We start from the raw sequence: 27,668 nt of genomic DNA on the forward strand, positions 1-27,668 counted from the left end.
AAAAATAAAACAATGAGGAAAAATTGGCAAAATGTTAATCATTATATCTAGGTGGTATATCTAGGTATTCACTGCAGGGTTCTTTCTGCTTTCTGATTATATCTAGGTATTCACTGCAGGGTTCTTTCTGCTTTCCGATGCATAAAAATTATCAAAAATAAAAACAAAAAGGGTGTAGATTTTTTACATATAGGGCTATCTTGCCCCCATACTGACACTCTTGGTGTTTTCAGGATTAGAGACCGACTGTCTCAAAAAAGGATGATATCTGTTTATAACTAGAAATGTCCAATAGAGACCTCAGGTCTGTACACGCAGCTTCTGTTCTTAATGGTCCTTTGGTTCTATTTATGGAGGGAAGTGAAGAAGCAGCTATTGAGAAAAAGCAGAGTATCAAAAAAAAAAAAAAAAGAAAGAAAGAAAGGAAGAAAGCAGTGTTGGCACAGATGCCAGGGAAAAAATGCCTTGCTGGGAAAGCACTGCATCAGTAAGATGATGTTTCTCTGTTAAGTCACAGACCGCTAAGCACGCGACTTCAGACTACTGGCAGGATGTTTTGTCCAAGTGCATTTAGTGGATGTGGAATTTATTCCTCTAAACCGACATGCTGGCCCAAGGATGGACTCGGTCCCACCCCCGACACCCCAACACACAGACACAGGCAGGCACGGTGAGAGGGGACTCACAGTTCTGAGTATAGGAAGTGCAGATTGCCCACATTGTCAACGTAGTTGGCAGGGCTGAGCCAAGGCAGGATCAGCAACAGAAGCGCCTTCATTTTCCGATCAGGGTGCAGCTTTTTCTCCCCCCACCAGCCACCTTCTTTCTGTCTGTCAGTGGCAGGGGCCCAGCCCAGCCCCCCCCTTAAACAACCTTTGCCATGTTCCCACAATCAGCAGATCATAGAGAATCAGACTCAGAGCCCTTAGCTGGAGCTGCGTTGATAAACCACAGGCTCATATGAGGACGGTGAGGTGCTCTGATTCTCAGATGGGGAGATGTGAGAACGAAGGGCCCCACCAAGGCTGGCGAGAGGGTTAGGCTGAGAGCAGGCAGGCTGATGCCTGGGAAAGGGACCTGCCCCCTCCTGCCGACTGGTTCTTAGGAAGCAGCTGGTACATTTACATCACTGGCTGGGAGCAGACGGGCTGGAAGCTGATCTGTGTTGGAAGAGGGCATGAACATGGCACATGCAGAGCCCACTGTGTGAATAAGCAGATACTCAGAAGCTGTCCTCCAGCTTGACTGGAGGATGACACAGGTTGAAATCAGCATCTTTGGAACAGAGCCTAGAGAGCTGAGCTCAAAGTGAGTCTTTGGATATTGTTGCACAGGAATGTTAATAGGAACCAGCTCCACCTCTCCATGTCTATTTAGAATATGTACTTAAGGTAATTTACCTGTCAATGTCCTGACCACACAGACAGAGGTAAGGGAAGTGATGTCTTTCCTGTTCATTTTGAAAACTGTCCCTATGACAGAATAGGTTGTGCCATTCTCTCTGAGACTAATCAAAAGCCTCAATAGACAGACATGAAGTTCTTTAAAAACAGTTTATACAGACTCCTGATCAAGAAGAAATGTTATTCCATTCCTCCTGCTCCCTGGAGTAATTGAATTAGGCTCTGACACTAGCTGCAGGATTCTGGGCATTTCACTGAAGCTCTGAGCCTCAGTCATCTCATTTTTGAAACAGAGCTAATAATGCCTATTTCCTTGGTTCTGTGGAGGCTGGACCACAGCATCTCTTCCACCTTTGAGGTCTATGATTCCAGACCATACTACCTGTCTTAACAAGAGGGCTTCTTTGCATGCCTAAGCTCTGAAAACCATAGAAGCCTCAGATTCCTCTCCTTCCAGTTCATATTTAAGAAGATGAAAATCCATTTTGGTAACTAAAGACCCAAATCTTAACAGAACTGGCTCAAAAAGATAGTTACATTAACCATAACCGGGCAATTACAACAAACTCCACTTCACAGGAAGAAGACTAGGGAAAATCTACAGGATGACACCAACTGCAGGTGCTAGTGGTAAAGAGGAGACATAAGAGACATGGCTTCAATCTCTGGGTCGGAAAGATCCCCGGGATGAGGAAACAGCGAGCCATTCCAGTATTCTTGCCTGGAGAATCCCATGGACAGAGGAGCCTGGCGGGCTACAGTCCATGGGGTCACAAGAGTTGGACATGACTGAAGCGACTTAAACACACACACACACACACATATACACAAAAGCAGGAAACTGGCATGAGAGATTTGCATTCATCTTTGACAGTGCTAAAAGACTTTAACTACAGTAGACCCTGAGGATGTACAGATTTCACTTCTACAGTTTAGATCTGAGATACACAACCTTGATAAAGCATGGCATCTATAATTCTTTGGAGGTCCTAATTTGAATTCCACTCCCTTTCTCTGGTATGCAAGAGAGTCAGAGTCTGTGAAGAGCATAAAAAAGGAAGTTAGGTTTGGAATTGAGATGCTGTCATCAAACAGGCTTTGAGTCTGAACCCTAGCTCTGCCATAAATGAGCTGTGCGATACTGGACATGTTGCTTAATCTCTCTGAACTTCCGTATCCTCCTTTGTAAAGACAACAATAGTATGCTTAACTCACAGTGTTGTTATGAAGGTGGAATGAAATAATGCCTGTAAGAACAAAGGACTGCATGAGTGTTTAGCTGTTGTTGTAAATGTTATTAATAGCCACTAATAATTGTGGATGAGCCTGGCTGGCAGATCAGTATCCATTTCCAAGAGGCTCTGCTGGTCTCATCCTGGCCCTTCTTTCCTCCTGCTCAGTCTTTTCCTGAATACAGAGTTTCACAGAGTCCTGGGACATGCTCATCTTGAATGTCCAGGATCTACTGTATAGAGCATAACTCATAAGTAGCATCGTATATAACATAGACTATGGGCTTCAGAGTGTGCTGGATTGTATTTCTGATGATCTTGGGTAGGTCAGATTGCTTCTCCAAGTCTCTATTAAAAAGAAAGATGTCTACCTTTCACTTCTTGCATTTCAAAAGGATAAGATGCCTTAATGGATATGAATGCAATATTAAAATGAAGGTACTGTTTTTTATTGTTTCTGTCACTCTTACAAAAACAGCTGGTTTCCTATTCAATATCTAATCTCATCTTCTTCTTTTTAAGAGCACCTGTGTTTTGTTTATGGTGGTGATGCACTTTGCCTCTCCCACAGGCAGGCAGCCACGTAATATGACAATGGCCAACAATGTATAAGAAGAAATTACTGGGTGACACAGCCTAGAAAGCTCTTTAAAGGAGGGAGTCTCAGTTTGTACACTGCATTTTGCCTTTGAGGCCTGGTTCTTTTTGCCTGGAAATTGGATGTGATGCTGGGGCTTGAGCAGCCATTTTGAGGCCACGAGGTAATGATTATGAGGATGAATGCTAACTGAAAAGCAGAAGGAGCTTGGATTCTTGATGGCAACATCATACTAGTTGTGAGCTTCCTAGCCCCAAACTTTGTGCTAGATGAGAAAAAGGAAACTTCTACATAGTTAGATCAATATAACTTGAATTTTTTATTACCCATCCTCAGATGTAGTCCTATCTAATATAATCTTTGGGGAATAAAATCCTACTTTCAAATGGTCATGGATTGCTGTAAACAGTACAGTCTTAACCCTAATCCTTGCCTCCAGGCTCTGAGTCCTCTTTATCCTTAAATGTCAGCTCAGACATCACCAATCATCAATCACCTCCAGTTTTCTTGTATTTTTTCCTTGTCACTAAGCAGGGAACTCCTTGAGGGCAGGAGCTCTATTGGTCCTGTTTTCTACTGTATTCTCACCACAGCGCCTAGAACATAGTAGATGCTCAATAAATATCTGTTGAATGAAAGAGAATTCAACTCGGTTAAAGAGACCATTTCTTGGAATAGTCTTTCTTGATCACAGGCAAATTAGCAAAAATAGACTTCAAACTTCATGAGAGTGATGGCAGGGGTTGAGCATGTATATGGATGGATAATAAATGCCCAGGAACCAAGGTAAGGAATATTTCTTGGAATGGGTGTCTAGGAGAATGTGATTTCTTTAAAGAATTGCTTGGAGCATAATCTGATGGATGCTCAATGGTTCTCTCAAAAACAAAGGCAGAAAATTGCCTCATCTCTTCTGTGCCCAGGAGAACTAAAAGAACAGCTCTCAGTTAGGCAGGGCCAGGAGAAAGGGGGTTCAGGGTTGGAAAGTCATGTGAAGAATGCATTAAGTACAGTCAGAGTGGAGATGTTAAGCCAGGCTACAATGACCAACGAGACTTGTTATTTGACCACCTTTCCATAGGGTAATAGTCCCTGGTCCTTTACTCTGGCAGTAAAACCTTCCCCACCCTGTAGGCAGCTAGCTGAGTCTGTGTTTATGGAAAATGGTACAGAGAAGGGTCTGAATATTCACTGGAATGACTGATGCTAAGGCTAAAGCTCCAATACTTTGGCCACCTGATGCAAAAAGCCAACTCATTGGAAAAGACCCTGATGGCTGGGAAAGATTGAGGGCAGGAAGAGCAGAGGGCCACAGAGGACGAGATGGTTGGGCGGCATCACCAACTTGATGGATATGAGTGTGAGCAAACTCTAGGAGATGGTGAAGGACAGGGAAACCTGGCGCACTGCAGTCCACGGGGTCACAAAGTGTCAGACGTGACTGAGCAACTGAACAACAACAACAGAGAAGGGCCCTGATAGAAGAAAAGGTCAGGAGAGGTTCCAGCGTAGGTCTTCGGGGAAGAAATGTCCAGGACATTGGGTTTAAACTTAATCAAGAAAATAACCCTAGAGAGTCTTCAGTCAGGCATGCCAATACCATCACATTTTCACTCAGGACTGTTTTCAAAACACTGAACAATGAGCTCTTTATTTGTGCTAAGTAAATACTGAAGGGGGTCAGCTTTACTGTCTCACGTTTTTATTACCGTCCATGAGAGAGAAACTCAAGGGCAAAGTGGCTTATACCATGAACTCAACATGTGTGTGTTTTCAAATTCTCTTTTACCTTTCAGAGGTCATTTTCTCAGAGGCAGAAATTGTGGCTTATATAGATTTTTCTTTCATTCTGGGCCTGGCCTATTGTGGATTGTTGATAAATATTATATATGCACAGAATGATACTGCAAAATAAAGATGTAGTCTTGAGACTTAAAAAATGCCCACTCAGGATCAAAGAAGTAAAAGCTTCACTTCCACACACCCTCTCACTGCCAGTCTGGGTCAAGAGAGGTGCACTGAATTGACCCTCTGCTGTGCCCCAACTGCGCCCACTGCCAATATCCCTTGGTAGGGAAGTCTGCCATTGCACTCAACAGCCCATCACTCTCGTGGGAATTCTTTATAGTAGACCCATATGATGGGAGTCTGCAATCATCTAAGAGCAGAGGACAACAGAATTATCCAGAAGATTCCAAACATCAGCTCACATGCTTAGATTTACTCCCATAGAAGAACTCTTCAATCTGAAGTTAAAAATAGTCACCCAAGTCATTGCTGGTCCAGCCAGTCATGCACACCCACAGTTGCCCATACATGCTTTACTTTAGGATTTATATTCAACCCAAGGTCTGAAGTAGTAAGACAATGTTTACAAATGACATAAATTCTGCAGAAAAACAGGCAGCATCCCTGATAACCATAGCATGCATGATCCTCCAGATAGGCCGTGAACAGAGACCCTGCAGAAATAGTTCTTGAACACAGGTTATTTACTAAAGGGACAATGGAAACATTCTAAATGTGATTTATTTCTCCAAGAGCTTAGTATTCAAGGAGTCAACTAAAATAAATTCCCATTGCACGGGCGGACAAACCGCCTATAGGGAGCTTCCCGTGAAGCCCAGGGTTGCTAGCTCTCTAGGACCCCCTGGAAGGACATGTGGATCCACGTCAGTCTCCCCGTAGTTATCAACCAGAATTACAGTGAAGTTCTCCATTTTAGGTCAATTCTCAGCCTGACTACTTTATATTCATCAAAGTACCATCAGTCAAATAAAATATTTTTAACTCTTTACATTTTAAATACTGAAATGAAGAATGCAAAATTTATAAATATAAATTTGTCTTCTAGTACAAACATATGACAAGACTTCCATACAAGCAGCCACCGACCTGGAGGCCTCGTATCGGAATGCAAGGAAAACACCAGCTTCCTGGTAACGTGTGAGTTTTCCTACTTTAAGAGACTCAGCAGTAATAGTGCCTTAATCTTAACCTCTCTTCTAAGAGGAGGAAGAGGTAGTCTACTGAACTGGTTGGTCACAGGCCCCGGGCCCAAGAGGGCTCTGGAGTCAAGTTCTAGATTAGCTCCGGTTTCTGAATCCTGGCCAGTAAAATGCTCAGGGAGCAGGAGGCAAGGAAGTATATATTAAGCATTTGATGACTAACAAATTCAACGTATTTTTGGAAATGTTGGTTTTAACCTACTTAGGAAGCTGAAGTGTGGAGTCACAGCAAGTGTGGAGGCCCAACACCTTGCCCTGAGAGTTCCCTCGTCACCGAGGGCTGCTGAAGGGGAGGGTGAAAGACTCTGAGGGCCCAGCTCAGACATGTGAATTCAATTAGCTCTGCACATCTCGGTATGCGCTGAGCATTCCGCAGACCTTTCTCCCGGGCTTCCTGGAGGTGTGGGGTCATGCAGCCAGTGTGGGCAGCTGAGGTGCACCTGAGTCATCTCTCTCTCTAGACCCTAGAAGCCACCTCCCCCGCACCCGCCCCACCCCACCAGTCTCCTGGAAGACCTCCCCCGGAAGCACTTCTTTCCAGCCTTGCTCTCAGCTCCATGTGCTATCTTATCCCAATTCTTAGGGATATTCTCGGCCCCAAGTCAGTGCTTGATGAGGGGAGGAGGAAGGGCTGCCGTGTTTTCACTCTCTCTCTTCAGAGTGCTATTTCTCTCCTTGTCTCTGTCCTCTCTACCCATCTCCTGCAAAACTCCAGTAGTGGGCAGAATACTGACCATGCCCCTCCCCAAAGCAGTCTGCCTCCTCATCCTCAGAATTTGAGAATGTGTCACCTCACATGGCAAAGGGGACTTACAGATGCGACTAAATAATCCTGAGATGAGGAAAGGAACCTGAACTATGCAGGTGGATTCACTGAGTGGATCCCGTGTCATCACAGGCATCCTTGCATAAGGAAGTCAGGAGGATCAGAGTCATAGAAAGACATGTGGTGATGGAAGGAAAGGAGAGAGACAGAGAGAGAGAAGGGGAAGAGAGGAAGGAGAGAAGAGAGAGAGATTCTAGGCTGCTGGCTTTGAAGATGGAGAAAGAGGCCACAAGCCAAGGAATACAGGGGCCTCTGGAAGCTGGAGGCCACAAGGAAAGAGACTCTCCCCAGAGCCAAAGGGAACCAGTCTCCAAACACCTTGACGTCAGTGGGACCTGTGTTGGACTTCGAATACTCGGAACTGGAAGGTAACACACTTAGCATCGTTTTAAGCCACTAAGTTTGCGATCATTTGTTACAGCAGCAGCAGGAATTGAATACAGCTCCCAAACACAAATGTATTATACAAACGGCAAAAGTAGGCAACATGTGAATGGGGCAGGGAGGTCTCCCAGGGCCTTTTCTCCTCTTGCTACTCACCTCTTTTGTCTGGTGTGGCTGCAGTCTTGGCCCTGGCCCTGTGTCAGCATGTGTCTGCATCCACCTCATCTCTGACCCCAGACCCACACCCCTGCAGGCAACACCTCCCCTACCCAGGCAAAACTTGCAGCAAAGGTCACACACAGACTCCCTTGCCCCTTCTCCTCTGGCCATCCTTCCTTCCGGGCAACCAGACAAGAGGCACATCCTAGCTTACACACCTGAGATCACAGAGGGTCAGAGGCAATTCACGAATCTGACATAGATGCACCTGGCTCAACATCCAGGCAGGGAAAGTGTGTTCACTGACATAATTACTATGGAAAACACGTGTGAAGCATTACACCCAGGCGGGTGCTTTGGATGCAAACTTCCATGTTAGAGATTCTGCATGTCCCCAAAGACAAAGACTCAGATTCAGGGCTTAAGGAATGTGACCTTTAGAAAAAAAAAACAAAACACCCGCACCTGCCTCTAGCCCTTGTTACGACAGGAACCAAGATAAACACCAGTTTCCAAATTTCCTCTTACAAAACAACGCTGGTATTACTGTTCATGTCTTACTAAACACCTTAGATGCTCTAAGAGGGGAACTCCTGGGCCTGAGACCCAGGGCCGCCCCCTGAGGCTGTCCACAAGAAGTACGCTCAGGAACACACAATGTGAGTGGGCGAAGTAAGAGGTAGATGGTGGAGCGGCTGGTGTTGACCACCAGCAGGAGCAGTCACACCCCAGTGTGCACACCTGTGCTGAAAAACTTGCAGAACAAATCACTAGAAGGACAAAAGTTTTGTAAATCTCTCCTCTTAGAAACTTAGTTGAAAATACCTCGTGTCTTCTCAAAGGATAGTTGGGCTTTGGTATTTCCTGTACAGAGCAAATCATGGGCCAAATTGGGAGAGATTTTTTTTTTCTTACATAAAAAGACAAGCAATGTCCTCTAGGATATCTTTTTGGGAACCTGAGGCCTCACAAAATGAGATGAGAAAGCTGCTCATTAGATTCTCCACTATCTTTCACATTTCAGATGCACCCAAATGAAATAAACCAGTCACAAAAGAACAAATACTGAACAGTGCTTCTTATATGAGGTTTCTAGAGCAGTCAAATTCATGGAGACAGAAAGCAGAATGGTGGGTGCCAGTGGCTGGAGAGGAAGAAATGAGGAGGGTTTATTTTAATTTTTTAAATGGATGTGAAGTTTTAGTTCTGGAAGATGAAAAAAATTCTGGAAATGGTTATTGGTGATGATTGTTACATCAGTGTAAACTTAATGTCACTGAGCCACACTTAAAAATGCTTAAAATGGCAAATTTTATATTATTTATATTTTACCAGAAAACCTTCCAACCGTATAAACACACACCCACACATACACACAATCACACCCCACAACTCTACCACGTGCTGTTTCCTCACACTGAACCACAGCCAGAATACCTCAACCGTTTCTTATTTTGAATGAATCCTTTCACTGGCTGCAAAGCAGAAAGTAAAGAAACAGGCATTTCCAGGAGCACCGGGACCTTGGAACACCCGGCCCTTGCAGCAGCGGCCGTGAGGGCGGGGCTTCTCAGGATTGGCCGAGGGGCAGCCCCTCCCTAGAAAGTGAAAGTGAAAGTCGCGTCCGACTCTTCGCAACCCCATGGACTATACAGTCCATGGAATTCTCCAGGCCAGAATACTAGAGTGGGTAGCCTTTCCCTTTTTCAGGGGCTCTTCCAAAACCAGGGATCGAACCCAGGTCTCCCGCACTGCAGGCGGATTCTTGACCAGCTGAGCCACAAGCGAAGCCCCTCCCTACCTCGTTTGAAAGTGGTGCTCAAGGTCGCAGCGCTGCAGCACCTCGGTGCAGTGCTCCGTAAACGGGCAGGTCACCAGCAGCTTGTTTAGGAGCTTGTTGACCAGGATGTTGGATTTCTTGCAATGCTGCAGAACCAGAGGCTTTCGATCCACGGGGCAGAAGTCCTTCTCCACCAGGAAGTTGGTGAGGCAGACTGTACAGTAGGTGTGGCCACATGGAGTGTCCAGAGGGTCCAGAAGAGCTTGCAGGCAGATGTGGCAAATGAGGTCATCGTCCACATCTTCCGTGTAGGTGTAGAAGTGGTTTTCCTCGGGGGAGTGGGCTTGGCCACACACCACACACAGGGGTTCAGGGCTGGGATCCGGGTCCTCAGCGGGGTCTGGCTGGTTCATGGTCAACTGGGTGGAGCAGGATGACAGGAAACCAACCCCGGAAAAGAAAACAGTATTTCCTCCAGAGTAAATCAAGATCTTCTAGGAGCCATCCACAAACCTGAAAGAGAACAAGACTGCTCATCTATCTTGGTTATGGACATTAGGCGGTGCTTCCAGTGGACAGAACTGAGCTGTGACTAGGAAGGCCTGGGCCAAGTGACCACTTGGTGACTGACTAATGAGACCTGAAGCCTGGCTTCTTTATTGCCTCAGTTTAACTACCTATCTTAGCAGGAATAATACTTACCTTTAATTTCCTCATATTAGTGCAGAGAAAATTATCTGAGTGAAATCTGAGAATGCCCAGAAACAGGCCCTAACAAAACAGATCAGTGATTTATAAAATTCTGTGTCAGATCATGACAAGAAGAAAAAGTTAATGCTCTGATGGCTTTCTCTTATCTCTCTTCACTACCTTTCTCTAAAACCCAGAAAATAAAGGACACCTCATAGTCTTCAACTAAATCATCTAAGAAACAAGCATGATGATGATGAAAGCATTGTTTTCTTCTGCGTGCATTTCATTTATTCAGTCATTTCGTGGTAAAGGTGTTTCCAGAGCCACGCTGCCTGTAACAGTCTTGCCATCACTGTGCACCAATGATTTAAGTCTCTGTTTCCATGTCTGTAGTGGCTCAGAGGTTTAAGCGTCTGCCTGGAATGCAGGAGACCCGGGTTTGATCCCTGGGTCAGGAAGATCCCCTGGAGAAGGAAATGGCAACCCACTCCAGTACTCTTGCCTGGAGAATCCCATGGACGGAGGAGCCTGGTAGGCTACAGTCCACGGGGTCGCAAAGAGTCGGACATGACTGAGCGACTTCACTTTCACTTCCATGTCTGTAAAGTGGAGATAGTACTGTAATGGCCTGTCTCAGAGGGTTGTTGTGAGAAGTAAATGACATATGAGGCATAAAACACTTTAGAATTATGCCTGAAATACAGTAAGTCCCCAGTAAGTATTAACTATTCTTACATATATGTGTTACTAAAGTCATTCTGTCTCCAGCCGAGCTCATTTGACCTGGAAATTGAAGGCTATAGTGCCTCTCAGGGGTCTTTTTGCTTTGTTCTCATAGTTCTCTTTCATTCAATTATATATATATATATTTTCAAACTAGTAGAATATTATCACACTATGTATTTTCCTTTGGTGAAAAGTGAGAGTCGCTCAATTGTGTCTGACTCTTTGCAACCTTATGGACTGTAGCATGCCAGGTTCCTCTGTCCATGGAATTCTTCAGGCAAGAATATTGGATTGGGTTGCCATTTCCTTCTCTGGGAGATCTTTCCAACCCAGAGATTGTGAACCTGGGTCACACACATTGCAAGCAGATTCTATACCATCTGAGCCACCAGGGAAGCTAATCTTCCTTTGGTATAGGAGTTTAAAGTGGAGATTTCAACATGCCTGATCAACATCTAGGAAAGTCTCCTGATCAGTCAATAAACATTTTTTTCTTTGCCTTCAATATTTTTTATTAGTGAGCTGCAGTAGTGTGAGATTAGTGACAATGATAATCATAAACATCTGATTTCAGTAAGCATTTTGTTAGCACCAATCTTGAGCAAGGTAGCAAATCGGCTGTGCGGGAGACCTTCAAGAGGACATGCCTACCCTCTTGGAGTCCCCAGACCTTCCCAGGGGATGTGGACGTGACCAAGCAATGAGAAACCTAGGTAAGCAGTGCAGACAGAGGTCAGCATTAGGGGACTCAGGGTCAACATTCATGACAACGAAGAATCCTGTAGTATCCCAGCTCTCAACTCAACTTTCTTCTTTTCCGAAAGTAACTAAAATGACTTTAAGTTTTCCGCAGAAACGTAAAGACAGATGAATCACCTAACAGGAAACTGGCCATGTTTTGAAACAGCACAGAAGTCATAAACTGCTTTACAGTTTTTTTCTTTTCCAAGTAAAGTTTGAGGTTGTTTGTATAAACGTAGCCTTATCTCAAAAAGAAAATACATTGACTTCAAACTTGTACTGAGTCAGCTTACATTTCTGCACTGTGTTAACAAGCCTTGAAGAATACTCTGGTCAAGAGGTAGAAGTAAAGTGCCCCAAATGTGAAAGCATGTAGAAATCACAGACTTTTATTTAGCATCAGAAGAGATCACAGGAGGCAAAAGTAGAGGATACAGGAGGGGGTGAAGCTGTTTATAGTCAAAGTTCATAGAAACCTACACAGCTGCTATTTGTCCTCAAGGCTCAGAGAAGATATTGGAACCACACAGGAAATGCTTTCAGTAGCATGAAAAACAGTTCAAAAATAAACATGAAAATGGAAATGGGCCACCCAAAAGATTATCATCTGCTACAGGAAAAAAAGTTCACATATCTTGAACTAAAACCCTATGTCTTTAGCACTTAGAGTTGGGTCAAATCCTCCCACGTATTCTTTCTCATTGTGCTGAACGGAAGGGTGATAGGAATGTAGGTGGTAGCTCTGCTCCGACTGCTGTAACAACAATGTCACATTTCTGGGCCGCTTCCTCGTTGGTGAAAAGGTGGAATTGGATCAGGTGTTTGGTTTTCTCACTGTGCTCTGGAAGGTGTGTCAGATGCCTCAGGCTCTTCCAGGGAAGGGAAGGGGGATGGTAGGCTGTGTCCAATTTTCCACTCCATCCAGACCCAGCTCCACTTTCATCTCAAGCATGAGGTTCCTCATAAGATTCTTTTCAAAGGACCATGGCTTAAGGAAAACAAAAACCAAAAAAAATCCTCTGGACTAGATACTATGAAATCCCTTTCAGAAACAGAGTCCTATGGTTCCATGCTAATATAACAGAGATGTTTTCTTGGGGTATTTTAGGGTGGTTGGCTTTGGGGAATTTTTTTTTTTTTTTTCTGGGGCCTATATATATATAGTTATGTTATTTCATCCTTACAAATCCCCAGGGATTTTGTTTGTAATTTAACAGATGAGGAAACTGGGTGTAGAAGGTAAGTAACTTGCCAGTTACACCAAAAAAGAACAAACCAGCAGGGGCTCATAACTCCTTACTGCTCTTCACAACATTGCTACTTTTCTCCCAGCATCTATCTTGACTAGGACCAGTCAGAATCCAAAAAAAGTAAAAAGGAAAGTGAAAGTCACTCAGTCATGTCCGACTCTTTGAGATCCCATGGACTATACAGTCCATGGAATTCTCTAGGCCAGAGTACTGGAGTGGGTAGCCTTTCCCTTCTCCAGGGGATCTTCCCAACGCAGGGATTGAACCCCGGTCTCCCTCACCGTAGGCAGATTCTTTACCATCTGAGCCATAAGGGAAGCCCAAGAATACTGGAGCGGGTAGACTATTCCTTCTCCAGCAGATCTTCCCGACCCAGGAATTGAACCAAATATAAGAGCCCCAGGAAATTATAAGGTTAAAAATCCCTGTAGGCCCCATTGCAGATGGAGTTTTCCAAGATCTCTGAATAAAAAGATTCTTCCACTTTACTGAGTGCTAAAATGCCTAAGACAGGATAAGTGGATTGGAGTAAGCAAAAATGGCAGATTTAGCTCCAACACCAATTTGTTTTTCTTTTCATTCTTTTTTTATCTGAGAGCAATTTGAATTCCCTGGCACTTAACTCTTGTGAGTAAACCAGATTCTTCATATAATATTAATGTAAACACTGCTGTATATATTTTTCAACTTTGCTTTAGACTAAATAAAGCCTATATGAATAGACACAGATTATGAGAGAATTGGCTAAAAAAGCAGTTTGGGTTCCAAGAAAAGAACTAGGTAGACTTTAAAAAGTATGATTAATATAATTTACTTGATGTTTATTTCCAGTTTACATCTTATAAATATGTATGATGTGTCATGTTTTTGGACATATATGTGCCTTGCTGATGAACTGAGAAGAAATTATAGAAACTCATTAAGGCTTAAAAGGTAAATTTTGTCCCCTAAGAGGGAGCAAGAGGGTCTGTCCATACACGTTAGTCTGTATGTCAGCTGTCAGCAATCTGGTCCTAGCTGGGGTAAAGAGAAAGGGATATGCAAGATGGCTTTTTTGCAGTTTGGAGGGAGAAAAAGCAGGAAGTAGATCCCTTCCCTGAGTATGTGTAGGGGTGGGGTGGGTATCTTACTCTGCCTTGATACAACACTCTTGTGACTTAGGAACCATCCTTCCTCCTTTTCTCTGGTTTGGGGACAACAGAAGCCTGATGGGACGTTTGCAGAGACGTGTAGTCCACCAATATCATGCCAGGAAGTGCCCGGAAAAATGACAATGTCCATCTCTGTTTGTCCTTAATCCCTGCTTCCTTTCCCACTACTTCATCATGCCTGCAATCTGTCCAGAAGTTCTTCTACCTAACTTTGAAATTCTAAACATCTGTGGTTGATAACAAAGATACGTTTCAGAGCAAATGTGAGTCAGCACCATCTGCGACCAAGAGGCTCATCAGAGGTCATATGCACACTGTCACCTGCTCTGGAAAATTCAATAGCCTGGAAACTTAGTAGCCTTAAGAGCAGCCTTCAGGAGGGCGATTAAGAGGTACAGACTTCCAGCTGCAAAATGAAGGAGCTTCATAGTTTATGAAATCATATACTCAGTAATGATATAATATCTTCATGTGGTAACATATTGTAACCAGATTATTGTGGTGCTCATTTTGTAATGCATAGAAATATTGAGTCACTACGTGTACCAGGAACTAGCATGGTGTTATACTTCAACAAACAAACTTGGAAAAAAACAGATCATATTTGTAGTTACCAGAGTCGGGGGAGAGTTAGAGTGGGTAGATGTAGTCAAAAGATTAAGAATTCCAGTTAAAGGATAGATCGGAGAAAGCAATGGCACCCCACTCCAGTACTCTTGCCTGGAAAATCCCATGGATGGAGGAGCCTGGTGGACTGCAGTCCATGGGGTCTCTGGGAGTCGGACACGACTGAGTGACTTCACTTTCACTGTTCACTTTCATGGATTGGAGAAGGAAATGGCAACCCACTCCAGTGTTCTTGCCTGGAGAATCCCAGGGACGGGGGAGCCTGGTGGGCTTCCGTCTATGGGGTCGCACAGAGTCGGACACAACTGAATCGACTTAGCAGCAGCAGCAGGGATGTGGGCATCCCTTGTGGCTCAGTGGTACAGAATCTGCCTGCCAATGCAGGAGACACAGGTTCAATCCCTAGATCAGGAAGATACCCTGGAAAAGGAAACGGCAACTTGTTCCAGTATTCTTGCCTGGGAAATCCTGAGGACAGAGGAGCCTGGTGAGCTACAGTCCATGGGATCACAAAAGAGTCAGACACAACCGAGCAACTAAATAATAACAACCTACTAAGGAGGGAAAGTTTACATATTGACCAAAATTTTTTTTCTCTGGAACTCACCTAACCCCTTCATGGGTGCCATTTAGAACATGTCTAATTCCTTAAATCCATTTCAATTATTTGAAGACAGCCCCCAAATTTTCCCATAGGTTCAGCAGCCTTAGGTGTGTCTGATATTCCTTCAGGTTTCCAGACTCCAAGAGCCTGACCACACTCTTCTGCAAGCTCTAAACTTATCAGTGTACTTTCTGCAATATATGGACAGCCTCCAAGACAGAGTGAAATGAGAGTAACCAACTGCTCCCATATCCAAAGACTGCATCTGCTTTCTTGGTGGCAATACACACCTTGGCTGTTACTGCAGTCCTGCCAGGGCTGAGCAGGGGACATTACACTGAGCCCTGAAGGAAGCTATTAGTAATTCTTGGCCACAGAAGTGAAAAAAAAATTAAGGATAATGAAGTAGAGAAGTAGATGCTTTAAAAGGCAAAAGCAAGGGCTTGGAGCAGTTTAGAAAATGCAATGATATTTACTGGCATTAGCTAGATTTCTATAAACAAAATAAAGTCCTTAATGGCCAAACAGTTCCAGTATTGGAATTCTCAGCATATAATCTGATCTGAAGAATGAATGGTATTTGGGGAATTTGGGGCTCTCCCATTTGTTTGTAAGCATTCCTTTATTTTGACAACTCTTGGTATTTTACAATATCCTGACATATATAACACAAGGGAAATGGAAACCACTTTAAAAAATGGTAAATCTGAGATAATTTTTCCCATCAGGATAAACATTGATGAGCTTTCACTGAAATTCACTATTAATGAAAAAAGGGAAATAGGGCCAAGGGCAGCTGATGAAGGGGCAGGTAATGGAATAAAGTAGAAATTCTGCAACTCCAAATGCTCTGTACCTCTTCCTGTCCAGCTGCTTTAAAAAAGAAGAAGATGCACAAGTGCTTGAGAAGGAAAGTGTACCTAAGGAGGCTTACTAGCCAGTCACCTTGGAACATTAGGCTTCTACATTTATCTGCCAGAAAGCATTGCTTATAGAAAATTCCTACTTAGCCTATGACAAACACAGGAAAAAATCCACTGAAGACATTCCTAAATAACAGATACACTTATCCCACCAGTGCTGCGTGCTCCACATTGCAATATGTAGTGTGTGCTTAGTCACTCAGTCACGTTCGTCTCTTGCAACACCATGGTCTGTAGCCCGCCAGGCTCCTTTATCCATGGGGTATTTTTCCAGGCAGGAATACTGGAGTGGATTGCTGTTTCCACCTCCAAGGGATCTTCCCCACCCAGAGATCAAACCCATGTCTCTTGTGTCTCCTGCATTGCAAGTGAATTCTTTACCACTGAGCCATTGAGGAAGTCCCTATGTTGCAGCCTAAGGCCAAAGGAGATATGAGTCCTGATATACATGTGTATTTTTTAATGGTTAATTTCCCCTAGATCATTAAAATAATTGAAAAAACATGGGAAACATGAAAAACACATATATTAAATGTACAACATTATTTTAAGTTTAAATATTTTATTTATAATAAAAACAAAAAATTTTCCCCCATAGTTTCACTTTCCTGGCTTTAAAGGAAGCAAGCCCAGCAATACTATTTTCAAAAATCTACCTATTCTTTTGTCTGATTTTCAGCTGAGGAAACTGCTGTTTGACGATCTTTTTTGACTAAGTGATACCCTTAAATAATCTTTAGATAATTTGAGCTACTGATCCTTGTATTTATTTAAATGTTAATCATTTGTTCATCATGGATTTTTGCATTAGTTTTGCTTTTTTAAAATAATGCATTAAAACAGTACTTATCATGATTACCAGGGTTTTGGGGGCCCCCCTAAAATTTACACCCAAAGGTAAGTGCTGCATTTGCCTCACCAACTCATGGCCCTGTGACTGTTGTTATTTCAGAGACTCAGGTAGAGCTGTGTGTTGAGGCCATGGTTAGGACTCAGCTCTGCTTCCACCTACCTCTGTGCGTCTCAGTATTTTCCTTGCACCTGCCCTGATTCCCAGTCAGGTGCAAAGGCAAAGGCAAAGAATTACAACCTTGTCACAGGTGCACCACTACATTTAACCAAGGTCTAAACTGATCTGACTGACCATTGTATTGATACATGCTTGATAGAGGCACCAGGTGAGCAATCTGCTGACGGGTTCATGAGGCAGGAGGAAGAACTTTCTTCAAATGAGAGGAAGAAAATGTAACCTAAGGCCAGGTCCCCAAAACAATCACAAGACAACTGAATCCTGAAAGAGCTTTGATTTGTGAGTATATAAGAGAGCCCATTCAAGTTATAGAAATAGTTCTCTCAAGGAAGGACACTGTATGAACTGTTGCTATACAAATAATGTGAGACTTGGCCCTCCTTGGGGGAGAGATAAATTAGGAGGTTGGGATTAACACTATGCCCCACTATATATAAAATAGATAACCAACAAGGACCTACTGTATAGCACAAGGAACTAAATTGAATATTTTTAATAACCTATAAGGTAAAAGAACCTGAGGAAGAATATACATGTATATATAAAACTGAATCACTGTGTTATATACCTGAAACTAACATGATATGTGAATCAACTACACTTCAACTTTTAAAAATTTTTTTAAAAATGAATTAGCCTTTAAAAAAAAAATGAAACTGAGCTTAAGGTTTTCCTGTTGTTGATGATGTTATAAAATTTGGATGAAGCTCCACAGGGCAGAATGGCTGCAGGGCTGGTTTCGAACTGGTCACTGAGGCCATGTCTCAGTACAGAGACAGTACAGATCACACTCACAGTCAGGAACACTGAAACTGTGAAGACTAGATATACAGCCACTGAGGAAAAGGGTGGGTAGAACAATGCCAGTAAATTCTTGTAACACCAATGGCTTTGTCTCCCTTTCTACAATGATTATCAGTCCAACCACTGCCCTGGTTCTGGCTTCAACACCTAAATTAGATTATTGGGGGAAAGGAATTGTCAAGGTCAGGGCAAACTCTTTCTTTCTCTATTCAGTTCAGTTCGGTCGCTCAGTCGTGTCTGACTCTTTGCAACCACATGGACTGCAGCATGCCAGACCTCCCTGTCCATCACCAACTCCTGGAGTTTACTCAAATTCATGTTTATTGAGTCACTTTTGCCATCCAACCATCTCATCTTCTGTTGTCCGCTTCTCCTCCTGCCTTCAATCTTTCCCAGCATCAGGGTCTTTTCCAATGAGTCAGTTCTTGCCATCAGGTGGCCAAAGTATTGGAGTTTCAGCTTCAGCATCACTCCTTCCAATGAATATTCAGAACTGATTTCCTTTAGGATACACTGGTTGGATCTCTTTGCAGTCCAAGGGACTCTCAAGAGTCTTCTCCAACACCACAGTTCAAAAGCATCAATTCTTCGGTATTCAGCTTTCTTTATAGTCCAACTCTAACATCCATACATGACTACTGGAAAAACCATAGCTTTGGCTAGATGGACCTTTGTTGGCAAAGTAATGTCTCTGCTTTTTAATATGCTGTCTAGGTTGGTCATAGCTTTTCTTCCAAGGAGCAAGTGTCTTTTAATTTCATGGCTGCAGTCACCATCTGCAGTGATTCTTGGGAGCCCCCCAAAATAAAGTCTGTCGCTGTTTCCATTGTTTCCCCATCTATTTGCCATGAAGTGATGGGACCAGATGCTATGATCTTAGTTTTCTGAATGTTGAGTTTTAAGCCAGCTTTTTCACTCTCCTCTTTCACTTTCATCAAGAGGCTCTTTAGTTCTTCACTTTCTGCCATAGGGTGGTGTCATCTGCATATCTGAGGTTATTGATATTTCTCCTGACAATCTTGATTCCAGCTTGTGTTTCACCCAGCCCAGCATTTCTCATGATGTACTCTGCATATAAATGAAATAAGCAGGGTGACAATACAGAGCCTTGATGTTCTCCTTTCCCTATTTGGAACCAGTCTGTTGTTCCATGTCCAGTTCTAACTATTGCTTCCTGACCTCCATACAGATTTCTCAAGAGGCAGGTCAGGTGGTCTGGTATTCCCATCTCTTTCAAAATTTTCCACCGTTTGCTGTGATCCACACAGTTAAAGCCTTTGGCATAGTCAGTCAAGAAGAAGTAGACGATTTTCCTGGAACTCTCTTGCTTTTTTGATGATACAACAGATGTTGGCAATTTGATCTCTGGTTCCTCTGCCTTTTTTAAATCCAGCATGAACATATGGAAGTTCACAGTTCACGTACTATTGAAGCCTGGCTTGGAGAATTTTGAGCATTACTTTACTAGTGTGTGAGATGAGTACAATTATGCAGTAGTTTGAGCAGTCTTTGGCATTGCCTTTCTTCGGGCTTGGAATGAAAACTGACCTTTTCCAGTCCTGTGGCCACTGCTGAGTTTTCCAAATTTGCCAGCATATTGAGTGTAGCCCTTTCACAGCATCATCTTTTAGGATTTGAAATAGCTCAATTGGAATTCTATTGGGCTTCCCTGGTGGCTCAGATGGTAAAGCGTCTGCCTGCCATGCGGGGGACCTGGGTTCGATTCCTGGGTTGGGAAGATCCCCTGGAGAAGGAAATGGCAATCCACTCCAGCACTCTTGCCTGTAGTGATGCTTTCTAAGGCCCACTAGACTTTGCATTCCAGGATGTCTGGCTCTAGGTGAGTGATTATACCATCTTGATTATTTGGGTCATGAAGATCTTCTTTGACTAGTTCTTCTGTGTATTCTTGCCATCTCTTCTTGATATCTTCTAGGTATTAAGAGAGTTAGTTAGGTCCATACCATTTCAGTCCTTTATCGAGCCCATCTTTGCATGAAATATTCCCTTGGTATCTCTAATTTTCTTGAAGAGATCTCTAGACTTTCCCATTCTATTGTTTTCCTCTATTTCTTTGCATTGATCACTGAGGAAGGCTTTCTTATCTCTCCTTGCTATTCTTTGGAACTCTGCATTCAAATGGGTATATCTTTCCTTTCTTCCTTTGCCTTCGCGTCTCTTCTTTTCACAGCTATTTTGTAAGGCTTCCTAAGACAACCATTTTGCCTTTTTGCATTTCTTTTTCTTACAGATGGTCTTGACACCTGCCTCCTGTCCATCAGGCACTCTGTCTATAAGATCTAATCCTTTGAATCTGTTTGTCACTTCCACTGTATAATCATAAGGGATTTGATTTAGGTCATACCTGAATGGTCTAGTGGTTTTCCCTACTTTCTTCAATTTAACTCTGTATTTGGCAATAAGGAGTTCATGATCTGAGCCACAGTCAGCTCCCAGTCTTGTTTTCGCTGACTGTATAGAGCTTCTCCATCTTTGGCTGCAAAGAATATAATCAATCTGATTTCAGTATTGACCATCTGGTGATGTCCATGTGTAGAGTCTTCTCTTGTGTTGTTGGAAGAGAGTGTTTGGTATGCCCAGTGTGTTCTCTTGGCAAAACTCTATTAGCCTTTGCCCTGCTTCATTCTTTCTCTATTAAACAGTGTAAATTTACAGTTACATGTTAAATTATGGATAAGTTGTATGAGACTTGCAGGTATCAAAGTGCCATCATTTTTTTTTATAAATACCAACTTTGAATTAAGATATATAAGAGGCTAGACAAATGCTCTGGGGGCTATACCTTAACTTAAATTTGTAGTGGGGTGAAATTAGGGGCTTTAATGGGCTTCCCTGTTGGCTCAGAAACATGACTGAAGCAACTTAGCACACTGGTGACCCAGATAGTAAAAAATCTGCCTGTAAAGCAGGAGACCTGGGTTCAATCCCTGAGTCAGAAAGATGCCATGGAGAAGGGCATGGCAACCCACCCCAGTATTCTTGCTGGATAATTCCATGTACAGAGAAGCCTGGCAGGCTACAGTACATGGGATTGAAAGAGCTGGACACGACTAAGTGACTCACACTTCCATTTCCAGGTACTTTAGTGATCTGAATAAAAATAGTCATGCACAGGATAAAAGCTATCTTCAAACTGGGTTTGAAGTGGAGGTGGGGAGACGAGGGTGCCATGTGCCTTGCAGGGGAAAGAGGACAGAGGGAGGGCAGGTGTGTATGGGCTACAAAGGTCAGGGTTAGCTCTGCTCCTACTTAATATCTAAATCACCAGTCTCTAGAGAGAGTAATTCATTAATGCAGTCTGTGAATGACACCTGTCTGTATAGTGTTGCCAACACTATAAAAGACAGAAAAAAAAAATACAAATGATCTTTAAAGAGGTTGAAATATAGTCAGGAAATTCAAGGAAAATTGAACTAAAAGGAGAACATGTGATATATCTGGAGTCAATAACTGAGAAGATAGATGTTCAGAAAGTGGGAAAAACAAGGGGAGTGTTAAATGAGAAGAAATTCAAGTTTTAGAAGTCAGTGATGGACTTGCACAAGCTCCTTTTGGAAAGGAGCTTTGTCTCTCTTGTCAGAAGACTTTACTGCCTTTCCCCTGGGGTGTCAGGGCACACCTTTCAAACTTGGGTTTGTTTGTAAGAACTCTGGCCCATAAAAGATGTCCTTCTGCTTCCTGGTCTACCAACATATTGAGATGGAATTGACCCCCTGCCAACAACAAAATGAAAGCAGAATATTCTGCATTGACCAATGGCTCATGGCTCTTACAGTCAGTTGCCACAGGGTCCTGGGCAGGGCTGATGTCAGATGATAAGTATGGTAAAGAAGCAGACTGGCCTTTTTACACTCAAGGCTGAAAAACACACTTATGCTGTGCCGTGCTTAGTCGCTCAGTCATATCTGACCTTTTGTGACGCCATGGACCATAGCCCACCAGGCTCCTCTGTCCCTGGGGATTCTCTAGGCAAGAACACAGGAGTGGGTTGCCATGCCATCCTCCAGGGGATTTCCCCAACCTAGGGATTGAACCCAGGTCTCCTGCCTTGCAGGTGGATTCTTAACCATCTGAGCCACCATGGAAGCCCAAGAATACTGGAGTGGGTAGCCTAAACATACTTAGGAAATGCTTTTTTTTTTTTTTTTTTAACCTATAACCAAGGTTTAAGGAAGAAAGGACAAGGTGGAGGAAGATATTTAAGTGCTCAACATATCTCTACTGTTTCAATTCTATAGGTATTTACTTCTTACGTGCCTGACTACTGCTGCTGCTGCTGCTGCTGCTAAGTCGCTTCAGTCGTGACCAACTCTGTGCAACCCCATAGACGGCAGCCCACCAGGCTCCCCCGTCCCTGGGATTCTCCAGGCAAGAACACTGGAATGGGTTGCCATTTCCTTCTCCAATGCATGAAAGTGAAAAGTGAAAGCGAAGTCGCTCAGTCGTGTCTGACTCCTAGCAACCCCATGGACTGCAGCCTACCAGGCTCCTCCCTCCATGGGATTTCCAGGCAAGAGTACTAGAGTGGGGTACCATTGCCTTCTCTTGTCTGCATTTCTGTGGGAGTTCCCATAGGCAATTCAATTTCATCCTCAATGAGTTTTTCTAATTAGGAAAATGGAGCTTTCATATAGGAAAAAAACAAACAAAACAATGTAAGAAAACACACAATAAGTATGGTCCTATTTTGGAAATAGGAGCCAGGGACAAGTGTGGAGGAAAAGGAGTGAGAAAGCAGTGTGGCATGGCTCAGAACAGTCAAGGAAATTTCTTGGAACAGATTGTCCTTAGGGAGGGTCATGAAAGATAAATGAAATTTGGGAAAGTTGGAAGAAATCCAGGCAGAAGGAAGAAACTGAGCAAATTCTTCAAGGAAAAGGAATCCACCCACTGGTGTCTGGTGTTCCCACATGTCTGAGATCCTAAAATTATTAAGAAGTCACAGGGATTTGAGTTGGGTGATAATCTTAGATTCTCACCAAGAGCAAGAATCCTCTTTATGACATGCCGGGGGATGACCTACCAGCTTCTGTTTGAAATATCTCCAATCATGGGCTCAGGGTTGAGTGGAGGAATCACTTCCTTAGCCAGAATACCACCTATCTGTTAAAGCAATCTAAGATGACCTTCACTGATTTGTTTTTGTAGATTCATCATACTAGTGACTGTGAAAAGATTCAGCAGGTCTTTAGCATATAAAGCACTTAACAATTGTATTTTGAACTTTGAACATAGGAATAAATAATGGTAGTGGTGAAGGTTGCCAATTCTGTTTCTCCCTGCCTGTACTTTGCCCAATATTTCAATCTCTAAGTAGATAAGGAATTTCATCATAAGAAGTGGGAGGGGCCTACGTGTAGGATTGTCCCTCCCAAAGATATGCCCACATCCTAACTCCTAGTACCTGAGAGTGTGAACTTAGAAAAACAGTCTTGTCTTTGATGATAAAATTAAGTTAAAGATCTTGAAATGAGATCATCCTGGATTATCTGATTTACCCCAAATCTAATGACAAGTGTCTTTTTAAGAGACAGAGGAAGAGAAAACATAGAGGAGATGGTGATGTGGCGACAGAGACTGGAATGAAGCAGCCACAAGCCTGGGACACCGGGAGGCACAGAAGCTGAAAGAGGCAAAGAAGGATCCTTTTCTGGAGCTTCCAGTGGAAGCAGGACTCTGCCAATGCCTTGATTTCACAGTTCTAGCTTCCAGAATTGTGAGGAAATAAATTCATGTTGTTTTGAGATGGCAAGTGTGTGGTAATTCATTACCGCAGCAATAGGAAATGAATACAGGGCTCTGTATACCCAGAAGGGGGTACACATTCCCCATGATCTTTTCCAATGCTTCTCTACAGGATTTAGGGACAATATGGTGAGCGGCAGCCATTTAGACATCTATTAATACATACTTCTGGATAGCAGTTCTGAGCTACTATAAAAACCTAATTTTCTTTTAATCCATACCTAAGTGAGAACACAGATGTCTCCAGAGATGACTATTAAACCAAATTTCTAGGGCCCCAAGGGAGAAAAAAGAACTACAGGTAGAATAGCTGAGTTTGTGCGTGTGTTGTGGGAGGCATAAGACAAGCATAATGATAATAGTTAATGAGGAATCTGAAAACACCAGATGACTCATGTGTTAACGTGAGTATGCTGGAGCCTAAACATGTAGCGTACTAGTCAAAAATGGCCACGTGACTGTGAGAGCAGTCATCAGCAAGTTATGTAAATCATCTCAACAGATAGCAATGACATATTTAGACCTCACCATCATATATGTATTACTGCCATGCTCCATGCCAAGAGGCTATTAGAGAAAATTCTTGTAGAGTTTCCACTCTTTGCTATTGGTGAAGTCTTTTCCATCCCTGTGACAAATGCTTCAAACACAAGAAGCGACCAAGAGTCACTGGAAAATAATGGTGGAACTGCAGTCCACACATTCTAAGTCACATATTAATAATATATATATAAAAGATCTCTGGTTAATTGGGGCAGAACTTAGCCACTGACAGAAGTGTATTGTCAATCCACCATGTCAAAGAGTGTGGCTCCCTAAACTGGAAGGAGGGGGAGGGGATGAGGTATTCTTCTGGAAAGGCAGACACAGAAGGGCAGGATGAAGAGAACAGGAATAGAAAACCACAAACCTCAAATTTGGGGGTCATCTTTTCTATCCTCTACTTGAATCCCAGGAATCCCTTCTCTCCCCTCCTTTTTAGATTATATTTTATAATGTAAAATAAAAAACATAATTATTACTAGTTAATGAGCAGTTCACTAAGTGCAAGATACTATGTTGGATAATTTTCATGTATTTTCTCAGTTAATCTTTAGAATGACCCTATGAGATCTGTGATCTAATCTTTATTGTACAGATGAGTGGTATGTGCTGCTAAAGAGATGCAAGTCTTCTTTGTCATTCGTTCATTCAGTAAACATGTGAAGTTGCTCAGTCGTGTCCGACTCTTTCGGACTCCATGGACTGTAGTCTACCAGGTTCCTCCATCTATGGGATTTTACAGGCAAGACTACTGGAGTAGGATGCCATTGTACTAGGTACTAAATATAGCAAAAAACAACCACCTTCAGACAGGGAACTCAGTGCACTGCAAGGCAGTCTACTGGACTTTTAGACAACTCTAATTCTTAGAAAGTTCTGCCTCATGTTGATCGGAAATACATCTGTGGGTAAGCAACAGGTCACTGTGTTGTCCTCATCTTAGAACCAAAGAAGAGGAAAAGATGAATGGAAGAAGTTTATAGAGGAGAATCAACATTTCTGTTTCTTATTTCAGCTCAATGAAGTTTTTGTGCTTTGTAATTTGTATGGCTTTCATGTAAACCTGTATAGGAGATAATAGATGGTTAAATCCTATTAACCCAGAAAGAGTGATGTAGTCTTCCTTCCAAATGGTTTTGAAAAGCCCATGTTATTTAGAGGCCCTGTCAGAGAACAATAAATTTGCCACCCACATAAAAGTGAGTCTATGCGGTGCCAGCGCACAAATATCAGGACGAGTTACGTACATCAGAGAGTCCATGAATGCCGAGGCAAGGGGGAGGACACATTTTAGAGTATCTCTCATACATCCCCTCTCGGCAGCATCATACAGAATGGCCTTTTAAGTAGTTAGAATCCTAGCAGACCTTATCTTCCCCACTTTAAGGAGTCCCTGGAAGCCAGGAATCACCACTCCAGGATACCCCACTGTTTATTTACATCATAGAACCCTACTACCCACAGTTCTGCAAAGGACCAGGCATTTCAACTGACAGCACCCCTGGCCTGGAACTCCAAGATAAACAAGATATTAATAATCTTTGTTACCAGGTTCTCCCTCTAAGCCTTTGGGGGCCTTTTGGGAAATCTGTTTTGCTCAGAGAGTATTTGGTTCTCAATTTACTACTGTTTCCATCATTATTATAGCCAAACTGTAGCATGACCTAGGAAGTCTAGCTGTATCCAATATAACAATTGCTTCCTTTAATACTACACAATTTAACACTTATTGAGTGCTTTCTATATACCAGCCACTTTATATGAAACCATTTCAGTTATTCCTCACAATAGCACTGGGTTTGGTAAGTATTCTGTTTTCCAGATGATGAAACTGAGACAAAGAGATATTCAATTACTTATTTAGTTTAATAATTACCTGATGGAACGGGCCCAGATCTGATTGATTCTAGCCACTATGCCTTCCTTTCAAGAAAATAATAGTTGACATTGTGCCAAATACTATTCTAAGCACTTTAAACATTTCAGTGCATTTCAGCTTCACAATTTTCTTATAGCTGAGGTAAAGTGAGGTTAAATAACCCATCCCAGGTTACAAGGCTAGTAGGAGGTGGAGCTGGGTTTTTTAACTCAGGGAGACTGATGACAAAGAACAGGCCACTGTTCTAATGCAGTAGTACCATTCCACCTAGAATTCAATAAATAAGACTAATATTTCCTAATGAGGCATATGGCCACTCCCCTGCAGTCAACCTGACCTACTCACATAGGTGCACAGCCCATCCAGCTTCTGTTATGGGGCCTGGGGATGTGAACCACAACACACTGACATCCCTTTTGGGGGAAAAGGTAAATACGGAAACTGATGGATGGCGAGGTTGAGGCGTATCTCCAGGTTCCACTGAGCAAGCTAGTAATCAGTTCAAGGTTATGAACCCCTGATCTCAATCCACTAGGCTGTTACCTTGCTCTTGATGTTGAAAATTATCTTTTTGATGATGACCTTATCTTGTCAGGATAAGGTGAGACCTGGAGAAGTTCCCAGGGCACTAGGAACACACCTGCTCTCATGCAATCGCTCAAGGTCATCAGAGGGCACATGACAGTCCATTAAGGAGATGATCATGTCTGCAAGACCTCCCAGTTCCCCTTCCTCAGTCGAGGGCAGGCTCCTCCTCCCAGGGACTTAGCCCTGCAGCTCACCAGGCTGCAGCCAAGGGTGTTTACCTGCAAGACTGGAGGAGACCACGCAGCAGTCTGCCCTGGAGATAACACAACTGAAAGCAGAGAGGGCTGTCTGCCAAGTCAGATTGCACAAATGCCAACAGACCATTTCCCCCGAAAGCCTGCAGAGGACCACACTTTGTGGGCTGTTGTGGGATGAGAGTCTTGAGGAGGGAAAAGGCAGGAGTAACAGCGTGGCTAGCAGCTTCTAAAGCTGGCCTGAGAGAATGGCAGGAACCAATCTGCCTGGCCTGTTTAATGACACAGTTTAAGGATTTTCTTCCCTCCTGCCTGTCTCCTTTCTCTACACTGTGAACATCGGCGTTAATTACTTACAACTAATAACCATAACAAGAACTATCAGGGTTCCTAACAAGTGCAACCACATTAGACCTTTTATCTCAGAAAGGTCAGACTATTTCCTCCAGCAATCCAGATAAACACCCTCAAGGAGGCTGGATCTAGCCTTTGCTTGGTACCCACTTAACACCAGGCACTGGCCACTAGATGCTCTATATATGTTACCCTACGTACTTCTCAGGACCATTTTATATTGTTGGGATTATTAGTTCTTGTTTTACTGATGAAGAAACAGAGACTCAGAGAAGTAATGTAAGGAAGATGTAAATGGAAGAGACTGTACAGTTTTCAATCAAGCCATTTTGCACTTAACCAAGGGATGGAGTTGCTACAGGAAGGGAACCACTGGGGGTCTTTTCATCCCTGTGAACAAAACTC

At 43.1% G+C, this 27,668-nt stretch overlaps 1 protein-coding gene across 2 annotated transcripts in view; it reads right to left on the minus strand.

The window, feature by feature from the left end:
- The window catches only part of LNX1 (ligand of numb-protein X 1), a 186,362-nt gene that overhangs the window by 97,632 nt on the left and 61,062 nt on the right, over nt 1–27,668 (minus strand). The window contains exon 3 of one of the 2 annotated variants that reach the window (XM_027544502.1): nt 9,412–9,903. In XM_027544502.1, coding sequence (XP_027400303.1) covers nt 9,412–9,803 — 392 coding nt within the window. In that variant the 5' untranslated portion in view covers nt 9,804–9,903. Of the gene's footprint in view, nt 1–686; nt 1,068–9,411; nt 9,904–27,668 lie in introns of those variants that run through there. The other variant, XM_027544503.1, reaches the window with a different exon arrangement.

Source organism: Bos indicus x Bos taurus, chromosome 6 (assembly GCF_003369695.1).
Source record: "Bos indicus x Bos taurus breed Angus x Brahman F1 hybrid chromosome 6, Bos_hybrid_MaternalHap_v2.0, whole genome shotgun sequence".
Classification (NCBI taxonomy): domain Eukaryota; kingdom Metazoa; phylum Chordata; class Mammalia; order Artiodactyla; family Bovidae; genus Bos; species Bos indicus x Bos taurus.